Source organism: Suricata suricatta, chromosome 10 (genome assembly GCF_006229205.1).
Source record: "Suricata suricatta isolate VVHF042 chromosome 10, meerkat_22Aug2017_6uvM2_HiC, whole genome shotgun sequence".
Classification (NCBI taxonomy): domain Eukaryota; kingdom Metazoa; phylum Chordata; class Mammalia; order Carnivora; family Herpestidae; genus Suricata; species Suricata suricatta.
This window is the reverse complement of record NC_043709.1, coordinates 119,616,668-119,634,165: the sequence shown is the minus strand read 5'-3', so window position 1 is coordinate 119,634,165 and position 17,498 is coordinate 119,616,668. Positions and strand designations below refer to the sequence as shown.

General features: G+C 42.3%; 1 protein-coding gene across 11 annotated transcripts in view; it reads right to left on the bottom strand.

Annotated features, from left to right (window-relative positions):
* Positions 1-16,915, bottom strand: part of MLLT10 (MLLT10 histone lysine methyltransferase DOT1L cofactor) — a 235,419-nt gene extending 218,504 nt beyond the window's left edge. For 9 of the 11 annotated variants that reach the window (XR_003914122.1, XM_029953343.1, XM_029953347.1 and 6 more), the window contains exons 1-3: positions 16,490-16,578; positions 16,198-16,357; positions 12,645-12,724 (exon numbers count right to left, since the gene is read on the bottom strand). Coding sequence is in view for 10 of the 11 variants with exons in the window: in XM_029953343.1 (XP_029809203.1) it covers positions 12,645-12,724; positions 16,198-16,357 (240 nt within the window). In the remaining variant the exon portion in view is untranslated. Of the gene's footprint in view, positions 1-12,644; positions 12,725-16,197; positions 16,358-16,489; positions 16,579-16,608 lie in introns of those variants that run through there. The other 2 variants (XM_029953345.1, XM_029953344.1) reach the window with 2 other exon arrangements.
* Between the last annotated feature and the right edge of the window lie 583 nt (positions 16,916-17,498).

The window sequence follows — 17,498 nt, the reverse complement described above, 5'->3', positions numbered from 1 at the left end:
CTGGGATGAGCACTAGGTGTTACACACGGGGGATGAATCACTGGACTCTGCTCCTGAAATCAGTATTGCACTATATGCTAACTAACTTGGATGTAAACTAAAAAAAAATTTTTAATTTAAATAAAAATAAATTTAAAAATAAAAATACTGAAAATGAATGATAACAGAACTGAGGAAATTTAAAAAATAATTTGAAAAAATTCTACTACTGACTGAACTTAAGTTCCCTAACATGATTGACCAAATCAAAAGGGCCACTGTATGTCCAATATAATGAGTAAGGAGAAATACATTACCATGAAAAATATTGGAAATAACCTGTATTAAAAAAATACTAAATCCAGAGAGAAAAATCACATACAAAGTATTAGAAATCAGAACCTTACTGGATTTCTTAACAGAAACACTGAAAGCTAAAAAGTCAATTGCCAAAATTCTGAATGAAAATGATTTCCAACCATGAATTCTATACTCAGCCAAACTATCAATCAAGATGCTAAAGCCAGCAATTATATCAAACCTGCAAACCTTGAAAAAATTATTCCTCACACACCAATTCCTATGAAGTTACTAGAGATACCCCTCTAAACAAGAAAATAAACCATTAAAGATGAAGAAACAGGGAATTGAAATGTTAAAATACAGAATCCAAAATAAGCAAAAAATAAAAGAGAAGGGAGGAGGCAGGAGGGGAAAGAAGAGAAGGGAGAGGGAGAGGGAAAGAGAAAGAGGGAGGAAGAAGGGAAGGGGGAGGAAGGAGAGAGGAAGAGGATGGGGAGTAGGAGGAAAAGAGGAAGAGGAGAGAGAGGAAAAGGAAAATTGAATTCATGGAAAATTTTATGAATAGACTACCGGACTATTAACCACCATTTGGAAGATTATATGAAGAAGCAACCAGAGGGCAAAATTTTAGCCTGAAATAAAGAATACAAAGAAAGTTAAAATACAAGATGATTATTAATCCCAAGGAAATAAAAAAAATTAATACAAAAAAGTATACTTTTGGCTCAAAAAAGAATATTTAAATAGTCATAATAATGTAAATATCACTGCTCAACACTAGTGACTTATAAAAAAAATTGTGATATACTGAAAGGCAACTACTAAATTTGGTATGGCAAGAAGAGCTGCTGATGGGTTGCCTGGCTGGCTCAGTTAGATCACGCAACTCTTCACCTCATGGTGAGTTCAAGCCCCAAGTTGGGTATAGAGTTTACTCAATAAAAATAAGCTTTAAAATGCAACAGCTGTGGGGCGCCTCGGTGGCTCAGCTGGTTAAGCGTCGACACTTGATTTCACCTCAGGTCATGATCTCATGGTTCTTGAGTTGAGCCCCAACTCAGGCTCTGAGACGACAGTGCAGAGCGGGCTTGGGGTCCTCTCTCCACCCTGCCCCTCCCCTGCTCACGCTCTAAATCTCTTTCTCACTCTCAAAACAAATACTTAAAATTGTGAAAAAAAATAAAATAAAATAAAATAAAAATAAATAAAAAACAATATAGAAATATACAAGTAAATACCAGAAGGAGCAGCCAAAAGAGGCTGCTGCTGGTAATGAGATGAAGGGTCAAGGGCAAAGCAGCAAGGTACCGTTTAGTTTGGGTGAGAAAAGTTTTCAGGTAATACCTATGTGCATTTATCACTGATAAACATAAAAAATAAATTTAAAAAAAGGAATAAATAGGTGCCAGGTGCTGGGCAAGGCATCAATTTCCCTTCTCTCACTAGCTGCACAGGCAGGGGAGGCACCGATACAAACAAGTATTAAGCACCTACTTCATCTCAGCCAGTAGGTTAGGCTCTTCTCACAGTAAAAGAACAACTCCAAAGAGACCACAGAAAATTAACCATTTACTACATTTTCTCTACGGTGATAAGAACTGTATCTGTTAATTTTCTAAAAGCACCTCTTTCAAAGCTCTAAGAACTTAATGTACTATGAGGAATTTAATAGCAAATGTCAGATATGAATTAGCAGATGTTTAACTCTGAAGCCATTTTTTTTAATGTCTATTTTTTTAATGTTTATTTTTGAGAGAGAGAGAGACAGAGCAAGAGTAGGGGAGGGGCAGAGAGAGAGAGGGAGACAGAGAATCTAAAGCACGCTGTAGGCTATGAACTATCAGTACAGAGCCCTACCTGGGGCTCAAAGCCAAGAACTGTGAGATCATGACTGAGCCACCCAGGTGCCCCAATGTTTATTTGAGAGAGAGAGAGAGCGAGCGCGAGCAAGACTGGGCAAGAGTGGGGAAAGGGCAGAGACAGACACAGAATCCAAAGCAAGCTCCATGACCTGAGCCAAAGTCAGATGCTCAACCGACTGAGCCACCCAGGCGCCCCAATTCGGAAGGCATTCTATTTAAAGTATACGAGCCAAACTGCTTGTACAGAAATAAAAAGGAGAAAGTTATATATGAAATTTTTAAACCGCAGCTGCCTTCTTGCACTCGGGAATCAAAGGTAAATTAAAATTTAAAAAACTCAAAGATAAATACATTTGAAAACAATTTTTAATTATGTAAATAAAGGTAAATCTCCAGGTGGCAAAAATAAAAAAAAGAAAAGCTAAAAGAATACACATTAGTTGAAGCTGAGGCACTCAATGAAGATATCAGATCTAATAATAATATACACACTCTAAAGAGTGGGGTTGACAATGACACCAGCATGGACCCTGGACACACACAAAAATTCTAACTGGGTTCCCTGCACGAGGACAGGCGCCGTTCAGGGCCTATCACACAACCAGAGGGCAACCTATCGTAGAAAAATAAAGCCTAGACCAGTAAGACTAGAGATGCTACACTAACATAAGATTTCTTTTCTGGACATGAGGAGTCACTCTAGAAAAACTGGAAACTCAACACAGAGAGAGTGGGGGGCCCAATATCCATCATCTAAAGGGTACTGAGGCATCTGGGTATCAAACTCTTGATTTCAGTTCAGGTCATGAGCTCACAGTTTGGTTGGAGAGATTAAACCCCACTCTGGCTCTGCACTGACAGCAGGAAGCCTGCTTGGGATAATCTCCCTCTCTCACTGCCCCTCCTCCACCCCACCCCCATTGGCACTCTATCTCTCTCTTTCGAGAAAATACAGAGGCACCTGGGTGTCTCAGTTAGTTAAGGTCCGACTCGGTTTCAGCTCAGGCCATGATCTCACAGTTCGTGGGTTCGAGCCCCACATTGGGCTCTAGGCTGACAGTGCGGAGCCTGCTTGGAATTTTCTCTTTCCCTATCTCTCTGCCCCTCCCTGCCCATTTATGATCTCTCTCTCAAAATACATAAATAAATTTTAAATAAATAAGTAAATGGTACTGCAATCCAACTCAAGAAACAAAAGTTAACAATCTGGAGCAATGAACTCAAGTAGGCAAACTCTTGCTGTTACCAACCCCAAAGCCATTCAGGAGATCTCCCTTAGTAACAAAACTCCACAATTGTATTTAGTTCTTCAATTGACCCATATTTTGAATTCTAACAACTACACGCCAGTAAAGTTAAGCATAATTTGTTGACTGGGGCTTCAGGAAAACTTAAAGAGAGTAAGTCAGCTGGGAGGAAAAACACTTTTAAGTTCAGCATCCCCCCCTTCAGCCTACAACTTCTGTCCGCAGTCCCGATGACTGTTCCAGCTGCCATGCTCTGATTCAGGGACACCCCTGAAAACAAAAACCAGGTGCTAAGGTTGGTATAGCAGGAGGACAAAAAAAGCCTGATCCCAAATGATGTCACAGGGCTGTCATAAAAGATTTAAAAGCCTTTTGAATTCCTTTTACATGAAAGAATTTGTAAATTTGTAAGTTCCTCATCTGCAGAAACCACTATAACCTGGTCTTTGTGAAGGTCAAACAGGGTTCCTCAGAGACAGAGCAGAGGCAAAACCTTCCCACCAACATCTTCACAGCGTTCCTTGAGGAACAGGAATCCCAAGGAAGACAACTCCTGAGGATTAGCTCACAGACAAAAATTACAGTGAAAACATATACCACCACAGTTAGCCAACAATTCTAATTGAGAGAATTCTAAAATCTCTAAGCAGTTTTAAAATTAAGTGTTTTTTTTAAAATAAGCTCTTCAGTCAATGTGGGACTTGAACTCAGACCCTGAGATCAAGAGTCACGTGCTCCACCAACTGACCCAGCCAGGGGCCCCTAAAATAAGTATGTTTCAAATGTTCATAAGGCAATAATAGCAAAATATTATTTAAAAAAGAAGAGGCAAATGGAAAAATACAAACAAATAGAAATTCTACATATACTTCACTCAGACAAGAAATTCACCCACAGGGTTAACAATATGCATAAATTTCAAGACAGAGCTAAAGAGATTATCCATAACAGGGCGAGAAAATAGAAAATATGATGATGGGGAGCCTGGGTGGCTCAGTTGGTTAAAGGTCTGACTTCAGCTCAGGTCATGATCTCACAGTTCAAGAGTTCAAGCCCCATGTCAGGCTCTGTGCTGACAATTCAGAGCCTGGAGTCTGCTTCAGATTCTGTGTCCCCTTTCTCTCTGCCCTTCCACCACTAACTCACTCTCTCTCTCTCAAAAAAAAAAAATGAATAAATGTTAAAAAAAAATAAAATATGAAAGAGAAATTAAAAGACAAGCAAAAAAGAACAAGAATCTCGAGCATATACAGAAGTAATAGTTCCAGAAGAAAATTAAATGGGAATGTGACATTTAAAGAGAGAACAGAAAATCTGCCAAAATGGAAGAAATATTGAGAATGAAAAAGCAGATCAACTCTGAAGCAGGATAAACATACTGTCAACAGATTTGCTATTAGCACAATTAGATACCAGAAGACAAACTAGAATAAATTCATTACTTACAGGAAAACAGCTATTACTCTAAAATCCAAACTAGCATACAAGAAAAATGGAAACATTCCTAGACAAAGAGACCAATATAACTTGTTTACTATTTTTGAGGCACTGATGCTGGAGGGGGAACCCTAGATCTATATGATAATAAAAAAAAAAAAAAAAAGAGGGGCACCTGGGTGGCTCAGTCGGTTATGCATCCAACTTTGGCACAGGTCATGATCTCACAGTTGGTGGGTTCAAGCCCTACATCGGGTTCTAAGCTAACAGCTCAGAGCCTGGAACCTGCTCAGATTCTGTGTCTCCCTCTCTCTCTGATCCTCCCCCACTTGCACTCTAGGTCTCTCTCTCTTTCAAAAATAAATAATTTTTTAAAGAAATGATCATAAAGCATCAAGGGAAACAAAAAACTGGGTTGAACAAAAACATCAGTAATGTTATAGCTAAATTATAAACCCCTTTTTAAAAAACACAACTCAAGGGGCACCTGGGCGGCTAAGTCAATAAAGTATTAAACTCTTGATTTCAGCTCAGGTCATGATCTCACAATTCGTGGGATCAAGCCCCATGTCAGGGTCTGAGCTGGCAATGCAGAGCCTGCCTGGGATTCTCTCTCTACCTCTCTCTCTGCCCTTCCTCCGCTCACACACACACACACACACACACACACACACACACTCACACTCTCAAAATAAAGTTTTAAAAAATAAAACAAACATAAAAATAAGGAAATTAAATAAATTGTGGCTCTATAACACCAAACTGCAGATAAAAAGAATGAACTAGACCATTTATGTATTAATGCAGCTGTATCACAAGTTACAGAGCATTTATACAACAATACCATTCCTGTAAAATAATACTAGATGATATTTATGAATATATACATGCAGTGTAAGTCCTAAAACAGATGGTAGCATATGCAGACAAAGGAATATTATTTGGCCATGAAAAGGAAGGAAATCATGCTGTGAGCAATAACACAGATGGACCTTGAGAGCATTATGCTAAGTGAAACAATCAGAGAAAGACAAATACAGATCTTCCCCAGTTTACAATGGGGTTATGTCCCAATAAACCTATCACAAGTTGAAAATATCATAAGCTGAAAATGCATTTAATACACCTAACCTACCAAACATCAGAGCTTAGCCTAGCCTACCTTAAACGTGTTCAGAACACTCACTTACATTTGGGTAAAACCATCTAACACAGAACCTATCAAGTTGGCAGCTGACTGGGAGCTGAGGCTCTCCTTTGCTACTCAGCATCACGAGTTATCGTACTGTGTATCACTATTCTGGGAGAAAAAACAAAATTTGAAATACAGTTTCCACTGAACATATACTCCTTTCACAACCCCGTAAAGTCAAAAAATCCCAGGTCAGGAACCGTCTGTACTATATGATCTCAACTTATATATGGACTCTACAAGAACCACTCTCATAGAAAGAGTGGTGACTGCCAGAGACGGTGGATGGAGGGTGGGGGAAGCGGTGAGGTGGTCAGTCAAAAGGTATAAACTTCCAGTTACACGGTAAGTTCTGGAAATGTAATATACAGCATGATGACTATAGATAACAATATTGTATGGTATATATATATATATATATATATATATGAAAGTTACTAAGAGTAAATCTTTTAAGTTGGGTTTTTTTTGTTTTTAAGGAAGCTTTACACCCAAACATGGGGCTTGAACTCATGACCTTGAGATCAAGAGTCCTATGCTCTACCAACTGAGCCAGCCAGGCACCCCAAGAATAAATTTTTTTTTTGTTAATGTTAATTTATTTTTGAGACAGAAGAGACAGAGCATGAGTAGGGGACGGGCAGAGAGAGAGGGAGATACAGAATCTGAAACACGCTCCAGGCTGAGCTGTCAGGACAGAACCTGATGTGGGGCTCAAACCCACAAACCACGAGATCATGACCTGAGCCAAAGTCAGATGCTTAGCCAACTGAGACACCCAGGTGCCCCGCCCCAAGAATAAAGCTTAAAAGTTCTCATCAAAAGAAAAGAAACGGGGAGCCTCAGTGGGTCAGTTGGTTAAGCACCCAACTCTTGATCTCAGCTCAGGTCTTGATCTCAAGATCGTGATTTCAAGCCTTATGTTGAGTTCTAGTAAGGACAAGAAGCTTAAAAAAAAAAAAAAAAACAGGGGCACCTGGGTTGCTCAGTTGGTTAGGCAACCAAATCTCAATTTTGGCACAGGTCATCTCAGTTTGTGAGATCAAGCCCCGCATAAGGCTCTGTGCTGACAGCATGGAGCCTGCTTGGGATTCTCACTCTCTCTTTGAAATAAATAAATAAACTTAAAGAAAAGAAAATTGCAACTCTGTTAGGTGATGAATGTTAACTAAATTCACAGTGGTAATCATTTTGCAATATACAGACATATCAAATCACTATATTGTAGAACTTAAAATAATGCAATGCTATATATGTCAATTATATTCCAACGAAACTGGAGAAGAAGAGAGAGAGAGAAAGAGAGAGAGGCTGGTCCCAAGACACACTAAAAGGATAATGGATGACTCAGACTGGTGAGAGTACACAAAGTATTTCTACTTTTTTTCTTAACGTTTTTTATTTATTTTTGAGAGACAGAGAGAGACAGCGTGAGCAGTGGAGGGACAGAGAGAGAGAGAGAGGGAGGCACAGAATCCGAAGCAGGCTCCAGGTGAGCTGTCAGCACAGAGCCCAACATGGGGCTCAAACCCACGAACTGTGAGATCATGACCCAAGCCAAAGCCGGACACTTAACCGACTGAGCCACCGAGGCTCCCCAGAAGTATTTCAACTTAATTTTTTTTAATTTATTATTCTAAGAAGAAGGCAAGATTTGAGGCAAATATGAAGAATATTAGTTCACTGTGAGTGGAGAATACTTATTTCATGTTCTAGATTCATAACTGTGGCAAATACATACTAATGTAATTTTACTTATTAATATTAAATAAAAACACACTAGTTAAGGATATACTTTAGATAGTTTTATAAACATATAAGGGACTCTTTTGCATTATATATCTTCATTAAACAAAAACTGAAAAAATGTGCAAGTCTAGGCCAATCCCTAAAATCTTGGTGTATATTCCCCAACAATGTTAAGAAGCCAGGAATAAGTATGATATAAAGAGGCAGAACAGTAGGAAAAAGCTACATCTCACCTCCGGTAGTAGAAAATAGTTTTTTCATTTAGAGCTAGAATAGCAATACTGTAAAATCCTAATGGGCTTTTGGCCATTTTACTCGTGTACAATATGCTCTATGTCTTCAAAGTAGAATATTTAAAATCTAATATATCCTCTTTATCTCATTAAAATTATATAAGTAGAGAACATTTCCAGTAAGTCTGTTCAGCCTGTGGTAATTAAGAACAAAGACCCATAAAATACAAAACTGACATCAGTAAGTGTCAATCTCTAACCACCAAGAAAGTAGACAGTGTTAAGTCTAATCAAAAATCTTCAGCAAAAATACATGTCCACTTGAGGTAAATAAAGCAATTCAAGTGCTTTTTCGGAAGAATGAATGCCCACATACAAAGAGTTTTCCTTAAAAACCAACCAAACTTTCCCTCACTCTAACTTTCCTCTTTCCTTACTTTTTCAAAAGTCTAATCCTACAATCTCTCCCCTCTTCAGCACCCTATAATGAGAGGTCTGCCCAAACCCGGAGCTACAACGGTGGTCTCAGAAACTTTTCTCAATCGTTCAGGTTCTCACAGCAAGGTCACTGTTAACTGTTCTTCCCTAGGAAACCAGATGCCTTCTACTCCCGGTTCTCCTTCCCTGACAGTTCCTGATCTGTCCTTGGTAACTTGTACTCTTACTCTCCACAAATGTGGATGGATATTCACCATAGCCGTCTTCATTTTCCTTTTCTCTAACAAAAAAAAGTCATTGATTCCTAGTCTTCCTTCTAGACAGCTACAACTCCAACTTGACTCCATTACATTAATCCTAAATTTCCAATGAAAATCCTAGCAGCAGCAAAACTAACATGCCCAAAACAGAACTTTCGTTATTCTTCCAGTTTGCTCTCCTTTTACCACTGTTCTGTGACTATTTATGGTATCACCATTTCAGAGTGATTATCTTTGATACTCAGAATGGTCTTTGATTACTCCCTTTCCTTTACCCAACATTCATTTGTCATTTCATCTTTCAAAATGCTCCCTCCCTTCCTTTCTACTCCCTCCCCTTCTACTCTCACATTTTTAGTAGAATATCCTGTGTTTCAGTTTCTAACCTCCCATTTCCAATCCATTCCATCTGCTACCAAACTTCTTGTCTAAAATTACAACTTTGGTGCTCTGGTTTTCACTCTACAGTATCTGGCAAGGTACTACCAGCTCCTAATTCCCTCTTCTCTTAGAAACGAGCTAGCTTGTGTCTTAAGCAACCTTACCGTCTAGCCATGGCTAACTGGTCCAGAGCCAGGCTCCTCATCCAAGCCAACTCAGTGTTTTTTCTCCCCTCAAAGGAATATGAGATTCAGACAGACATTTAGTCTCTTAAGATAGGAAACAGAAAATATTCGGAGCTGAAGTATAGCCGCTTTTCACCCCAGGAGGCAATACAGAACATGATGGCTGAGAGCTTAATCACAGCCCAGCCTCCAAATAGATATGCATTTCTCTTAAAACCATGATGTCGTTATCCAAAAAACAAGAACAAAATACCTCAAAGGTTTGCTCAGATGATTAAACCAGAAGAATATTTAACATAATATCTAACAGATAGTAAACAGCCAGTAGCAGAGAAACCTGCAGAAAGGAAAAGAATAAGGCAGACAGAGAAAAGCAAAAATAAGGTTAAGACTAATTCAATTCTGGGTGGCTCAGTTGGTTAAGTGGCCAACTCTTGATTTCAGCTCAGGTCATTAACCCGAAGTTTGTGAGATCAAACCCCGAGTGGGGCTCCATGCTATCAGCATACTCTCATCCCTCTCCCCTATCTCCCTCTATTCCTTGGGAGAGACTCTCTCTCCTGTCTCTCTTTGTCCCTCTTCTGCGTACCTGCCCAGCACTTCTGCACGCTCTCTCTCAAAATAAACATTAAAAAAAAAAAAGTAAGAGGCACTTGGTGGCTCAGTTAAGCATCTGACTTCAGCTGGGGTCATTATCTCACAGTTTGTCAATTTGAGCCCCACATCAGGCTCTGTGCTAACAGCCCAGAGCCTGGAGACTGCTTCTGATTGTGTCCCCCCTCCTCTATCCCTCCCCTGCTCACAAGCTGTCTCTCTCTCTCTCTCTCTCTCTCTCTCTCAAAAATAAACATAAAAAAACTTTTTAGAGGCGTCTGGGTGTCTCAGTCAGTTAAGCTGCTGACTCTGGCTCAGGTCATGATCTCACGGTTCATGTGTACGAGCCCCGCGTCAGGCTCTGTGCTGACAGCTCAGAGCCTGGAGCCTGCTTTGGATTCTGTGTCTCTCTCTCTGCTCCTCCCCCACTGTAGCTCTGTCATTCTCTCTCAAAATTAAATAATAAGAAATTGTTTTCATTTTAAAAAAGAATTTTTTTTAATAATAAAAATAAGGGCACCTGGGTGGCTCAGTCAGTTAAGTCGTTGACTTTGGCTCAGGTCATTATCTCATAGTCCGTGGGTTCGAGCCACGGTATCAGGGCTCTGTGCTGACAGCTCAGAGCCTGCACCCTGCTTCGGATTCTGTGTCTCCCTCTCTCTCTGCCCCTCCCCTGCTCACTGTCTCCCTCTCTCAAAATAAAATAAAGACATAAAAAATTTTTTAAATAAAAATAATAAAATAAAATAATAAAAATAAATAAGAATAAATTAATAGGGCACCTGGGTAGCTCGGTTGGTTGAGTATCCAACTTTAGCACAGGTCGTGATCTCACAGTTGGTTTGAGCCCCACACCTGCTCTGGATTCTCTGTCTCCCTTTCTCTCTGCCCTTCCCTCACTCGCATGAGAGAGCTCGCTCTCTCTCACAAAAATAAATGTTAAAAAAAATATAAATAAAAAATAAAGACTAATTCAATTCTTGGGGTACCTGGCTGGCTCAGAGGATATGATTCTTGATCTTGAGGTCCTGAGTTTGAACCTCGCATGAGGGTAGAGATCATTTTAAAAATAAATAAGCAAAGTAATCACCTAATTACTGAAAGGGAAGAATTTACTTTAAAAAAAAAAAAAGAAAAAAAAGACCAATTTAATTCCCTAAGTCATGGATACATTTCCATGTCAGGCTTCTTGGCTCCTCTAGCCTTACATTAAAATGCCCTTGGGGGACCTGGTTGGCTCAGTCACTAGAGCATATGACTCTTGATCCCCAGTTGTGGGTTCAAGTCCCATGCGGGGTGTACAGATTCTTTAAAAATAAAATCTTAAAATAAACAAATGACCTATCTCTGCCTATTTAAGCTTAGAATGAGTTCTTGTTTCTTTAAAAAGAACTTATCTTTTGTTAACTGTACACTGCAGGAAATTAAAGGAAGTGTGCCTCTTCTTTTAAACCTCGAACAGCCCCCACATCCCACCAAATAACACTAAGATGTGTTCTTCAATATGCCTTGTAAGATAACGACCTAAATTTACCCTGATATCTTGACCATGTCCTCAGAGAATAAAGGAATAAAAACAGGCAACAAGTGGCATTTAAGGCAAATAATTTTGGCCTTCTACTACTCCCCATTGACTGAGCTCTTTATCCTCTCTCAGTATCTGCCTTCCTATTTTCTAATCTTTCTCTAGCCTTGAATCTACTGTGATACCCTCTGGAATAGCCTCACCTTACTATCAATGTTTACTAATAAATTAAAACATAACTTCCTTTGCTTGGTGACCCATCAACCCCCAAACCATAAAATGCTACAAAGAGAGAGAACAAAGAGGAGACCTATGCATACATCAAGTTCTAAAATCTGTCTAACTAGTTTCATCCTCTACTTGCTAACTCCAACCACTGCGATGCTAGATGAGGCAGTGACTCCACTACAGTGTGTTCTCACACACAAACAAAACATACGAACAGAATACTGCTCCAAGTTTCACAATCCTAAACAGGCTACCCAGCTAGGACTTCTGATCAAAACTTGCCGAGGCAAAAATAAAAAGCTTCCGTGCTACACATGTAGGTAGAGAAACCAACATGTTTGTTTTCGACCTTCTGCCAAATTCTCTAGTCAACACCAAAAAAGAACTATCACATAGCACACAGTAATACTCTTATATGAGTCATGGAAATTAAATCTATTTCTCCCTAATATTTCCAGAAGTTCAATTGTAAAAAAATGCCTTGGGCCACAAAGAATAAACAGATCTCTCTCATGATTACAAGAAGTTTACAAAAGTGTTCAGGAAAAAGGTAGCCAGCCAAGTAAAAAAAGATTCTTATGTTGCTGTGCCAACGAGACTAAATGTCTGAAAATACTGAACATTCAAAGTTAAAACATACATGTGCAATGCAGTAAAAAGAATAGGCGTTGTTAAACTCTAAAGTGTTTTTTAATTCATTAAACACACCCTATAGCAGAATTATCAGCCTAACTTCCTTATGTTTTACTGCCATCATATTCTATGATTAGCTAATTTAACCCTCAAACCAGTAAGAAGGGCTAAAGCCCATCTACAACTTTATGTTTTATCTGTACAACATGGACACATAGTTATGCAGTGCAACTTGTTTCTCAGAGTTTGTAATTTTGGTTTAAAACAGTTAAGTCGATATTTGGCCCAAATTCAATATTTGAACAAAAGACTGAAAACCCTTCAAACTGAGACGTAAGTGTGTAGCATCCTAAGCTCCTCACTAAACTATTTTAATATTTTTGATAAACAGTTCTTACCACTCTGGCTGCTCTCTCCTGAGATTCACATTTCCTGCAAAACCATGGTCCAGTGGGTACTTGAACAATGCCATAGCAAGCTATTGGGAAATAAAATATTTTAAGATATATTAAAATTTAAAGAAATTACAGAAAATCAAATAGCCTTTCAAAACCCTCTTAAAATACCTCTCGGACTATTCACAAAATACCTCTTGGACTACTCACATAAAATACCTTCTTTGTAAAGAATGTAAACATTTTATATTTTTATTTACCACATATATATTATTACTACCTAATTAAAAACTGTATGACATTTTAATAAAAATGTTAAAAGGACCAGCCCTCTGTTATTTTATTTAAATAAGTATAAGCTTAAAATTGTACTTATTTGGGGCACCTGCGTGGCTCAGTTGGTTAAGCATCCAACTCCTGATTTCGGCTCAGGTCATGATCTTGAAGATTATCATTTCAAGCTGGGCCCACCCCACCCCACACACACCCCTCTCCTGCTCCACACTGACACTGCAGAGCCTGCCTGGGATTCTCTCTCTGCCCCTTCCCAGCCGTCTCTCTCTCTTGTCAAAATAAATAAACCTAAAAAAATTGTACTTATTCTTTTATGATGAGAGGAAGAATTGAGGAAAACTTAACACATAAGTTCTTTACAAAGAATAACTTAGAAACTCATTAATTCATTCCTGTATCCTGCAGTTTAAATAGAAAAGCATTTTAAGTAAAGCTAACAAAAGTATTTCTAAATCACCTGTCAAATTGAGCAACAAGCATTGCAGGAAAGAAAATGAAATGTAAAGTTAAAAGTGAAATGATTCCATCTGTACAAAATGGAACAGTCAAGTCAACAGAAAGTACACAAGTGGTTGTCTAGGGGAGTTGGGGAGGTGATGGGGAGAAACGGACAGTAGTAACCTTTACCAGTCCAAGGTTTCTTGGTAGGATGAAAGTGTTCTAAAATTGTGTGGCAAAAAATGCAAAACTCTGTAAATGTACTAAAACTAGTGAAATGTACATTTTAAGTAGGTAAATAGTATAGTATGTGAATCACATCTCGAAGCCGTTACTTTAAAAAGTACATATTTATTTCTAAATATACGATGTGAATATTCCAAGAAGTGATCTGAGTATATCTAAATCACTCTAGTTTAAAAAAAAGGGGGGCCTGGGTGGCTCAGTCAGTTAAGTGTCCGACTCCCGCTCAGGTCATGATCTCGCAGTTTGTGGGTTCAAGCGCCACATCGGGCTCTGTGCTGACAGCTCAGAGCCTGGAGCCTGCTTCAGATTCTGTGTCTCTCTTTCTCTCCACCCTTCCCCTACTCATGCTGTATCTCTGACTCTCAAAAATAAATAAACGTTAAAAAAAAATTTTTTATAAAAAACGTATTGGCATTTAACTAAGAATTGAAATTTTCCCAAAACCTAGAACACTAACGTCCAACTGACATTCTCGCATGAACTTGCTCACAGGAAGCTTGAAAATATCTTAAATATTGGAAAACACTCAAATAATATAAAATCAACATAAATTTTAATTCCCAAAAGCAAAACTTGAAATTCCTTTTAAAATCTGTAAATATATCAGTGTAAAAATGTTCTGTCAAGAAACACTGCATTGATATCCAAAAACTTACATTTTAATTCAGAAGTACTACTTCTGAATTATTTATGCTTAAATGAATTTATGCTTAAATGACTATTTTCTGTACTGGGAGATGCCATTACTCATTAAAACTTGATAACTGAGGATCCAATTCATAAGAAATACCTCCACAAATGCCAATGAGCACTGTGATGGAAATGCTACACATCACTTCTAAAACCTTAAAATCAGAATATAGTTTCAACACATATTGTTTTCACTCCTTAAAGAAAAGAAAGGTGCGTGGGGCGCCTGGGTGGGTCAGTCGGTTAAAGGTCCGACTGGTGGTTAAAGGCCCAACTCTTGGTTTCCATCCAGGTCATGATCTCATGGTTCGTGGGTTCAAGCCCCAAGGCAGGCTCCGTCCTGATGGTGTGGAGCCTGCTTGGGATTCTCTCCCTCCCTCCATCTCTCTGCCCCTTACCTGCGCGCTCTCTCCAAAAAAAAAAAAAAAAAAGCAACTAGGTGTCATTAAAACTGCACTCCCGTAATTAATTCACTGTGTCCCAAGTCTCCCTTCCTCATTCTAAGGTTTCATTCTATAAAGAGTGTAATTCAGGGGCGCCTGGGTGGCTCAGTCGGTTAAGCGTCCGGCTTGGGCTCAGGTCATAATCTCACAGTTCCTGGGTTCGAGCCCCGCATCCGGCTCTGCGCTGACAGCTCAGAGCCTGAAGCCTGCTTCGGATTCTGTGTCTCCCTCCCTCTCTGACCCTCCCCTGCTCCTGCGCGCTTGCTCGCTCTCTCTCTCTCTCTCTTTCTCTCTCGATCTCTCAAAAATAAATTTAAAACATTAAAAATTTAAAAAAAAAAGAGTGCACTTAAATCTCTTTATGTTTCAGACTTTGTCTCATCTGGCAGTGTCCTTTCCATATACTACTAAATATCAACATCACTCCATGCCAAATTCAGAAATGGGCAGCGGGGCAGATTGGTAACAGGGTCAGGAAAGAGCCACCCAAAAATTATCTAGATTGTTTCCTTACCACGAGATATGGAAGTCAGAAACTTCAATGGCCAGAAAACTCTCTTACTAGCCCTCGGCTTTTTTGTAATAGCCGAAAAACTCATCGAATGGAAACACCCAGAAATAAGCTAAGATGCCCCCCAAGTCACTGGCCGCACCACTACCTCCTCTTCTCTGCAGTCACTTTAGCTGAGGAAGCGGCCAGATACAGCCACTGAACAGCCTCGTCCACCAGCCCTGGGCAGCTGGGCCAAGCCACCCCTGCAGCAGAACGATCGCGGCGGCGGAAGGCCACCGTCTTCTACGCAGGAAGCTCCCATTCCGCAGCAGCAGGGTCTCCGCCAGAAAGCTTGGGGGTGCAGCAGCGGCGCCTTCCCTCCCTAATCTAAAGCGGCAAGGCCACCCCTCGGCCTCCGCGACCCGCCCTGGCGCAGCGAGTGGCATTCCGGAGCCCGACTCCATGCCACAGGAAGTCTCCAGACACACTGCGGCAGACAGGAGCAGCCAGTGAAGGGGGAGGGGCCTCCACGTTCCCAAACCCAAACCCACGGCCACCGCGACACCACCGATGGGGATACACACGCAGCCCCCCGCCACCGCCCGGGCGCGGGCCGTGGCCCCGCACCACCCCACCCCCCTCGCCTCCAACCACCGCCTCGGAAAGTCTCCAGCCCCGCCGCTCCGGGCGCAGGCGGCGGCCAAATGACACTTGAGAGAGTGAGCGCAGAATCACATGACAGTCCAGGCCACACGCACTTTCTCCCACATGCACAGCCCACACCCCCTCCGCCCCGCCGCGGACCCTCGGAGTCAATCCCGGGCCGCGGAACGGGGCGGGGGCGGGGCGGGGGGAGGGGCAGTAGGAGAACTGGCAGTTGCTGCCAAGGTGGGGGAAGCGGTGACGGTTGGGAGCAGGCCGGGTTCGGCCCGGCGGGCGGTTGGGTGTTTACCTTGATGCACCGCGACGCTGCAGCCGTGCCCGTCGCAATAAACCAGCGGGTTCTCGGCCCAGCCTCTCTCGTCTGAGCAAACGCAACAGCCTCCAATCATCTCCTTCATACTATGGGAGACCTCGTCCTCCAGTGACACGGGCCGGTCGCTAGAGACCATCTAAGAGGGAGTTGGGGGGACCATTAAAAAACACATGCAAGCCAATTAGCGCTTCCCCCCGCACAGCCACCCGCGTCCCCGCTCCCTTCCCTACGGCCCCGGCCCCCGCCCGCCGCTCGGCCGCTCGCTCACTCGGGCGCTGCCGCTCAGTCACTCACGTTCCGCACAGGAGTCAGGAGCCATGTCCTTGCTGACTCCCCCCACCTCCCCTCCACCGCCTCCTCCGCCTCCTCGTCTTCTTCCCTCCCCACCTCCACCCGGCCGCTAACGCTGGAGCCCGGAGAGGGCACACATAATCAAGTAGGCCTCCGCACAGGCGCACTGGGGGGGCTCCCGCTGGGGCAGGGGCAGCCAGGGAGGGGAAGGGGGCTGCGCTTCCTCCTCCGAGCGTCACTCGGCGTGCGCGCCCGCCCAGCGGCCGGCGTGAGGGAGAAGGCCCGGGAGAGGCAAGGCCTGCGTGCGCGCCGCCGCGTCCGGCCCGCAGCCCCGGCCTACCTCCCGGCCCCTTCCCCTCCCCCGCGCCGCTCGCAACCGCCGAGGTGTGCTAGGGGGTGGGGGCAAGTGGCGCAGGCGGCGCGCTGAGGCCGGAACAAGCCAACGAGAGAACGCGGGGGCGCGCACGCGGGGGCGGGGACGTTGGGGCCGCCTTCTGCAGCGCTGGTCGCGCGGGCTGAGCGTGCACGTCTGGAAGGGGCCTCTGAGGGAGGGAAGGGAGGAGGGTGCCGAAGACCGGGAGGGAGGGGTTTTTTATCAGAGTAGCCAGAGGGGACGGACTCCCCCGGGGTATCTTTGCATTGAGAACCTACCTGTGGGCCTTTTCCTCAAGAGCTGGCCCGTGGGTAACACGGGTAGGGCAAGTATGCCAGCTTCCATGAAGGGTGCAGTGAAGCATGGCTTCCTGCAGTTGGCCGCGCTAACTTCACACGCTGCCGCAGTTTCTCCACCCATTAAATTCACATCCTGGACTCTACCCAAAGTTCACGCAGTGGAAGTGCCACCAGATCCGCAGCCCATTTACACACCACATTGGCCCCAGTGACAAATGAAAGTGCATCACACACTGAAGGTCAAAAGCCTGGGTTAGGGTAATACTCAAAGAGGGAACACCAAGGCTACCTTCAGCTTGCTGTTAGAAGAACAA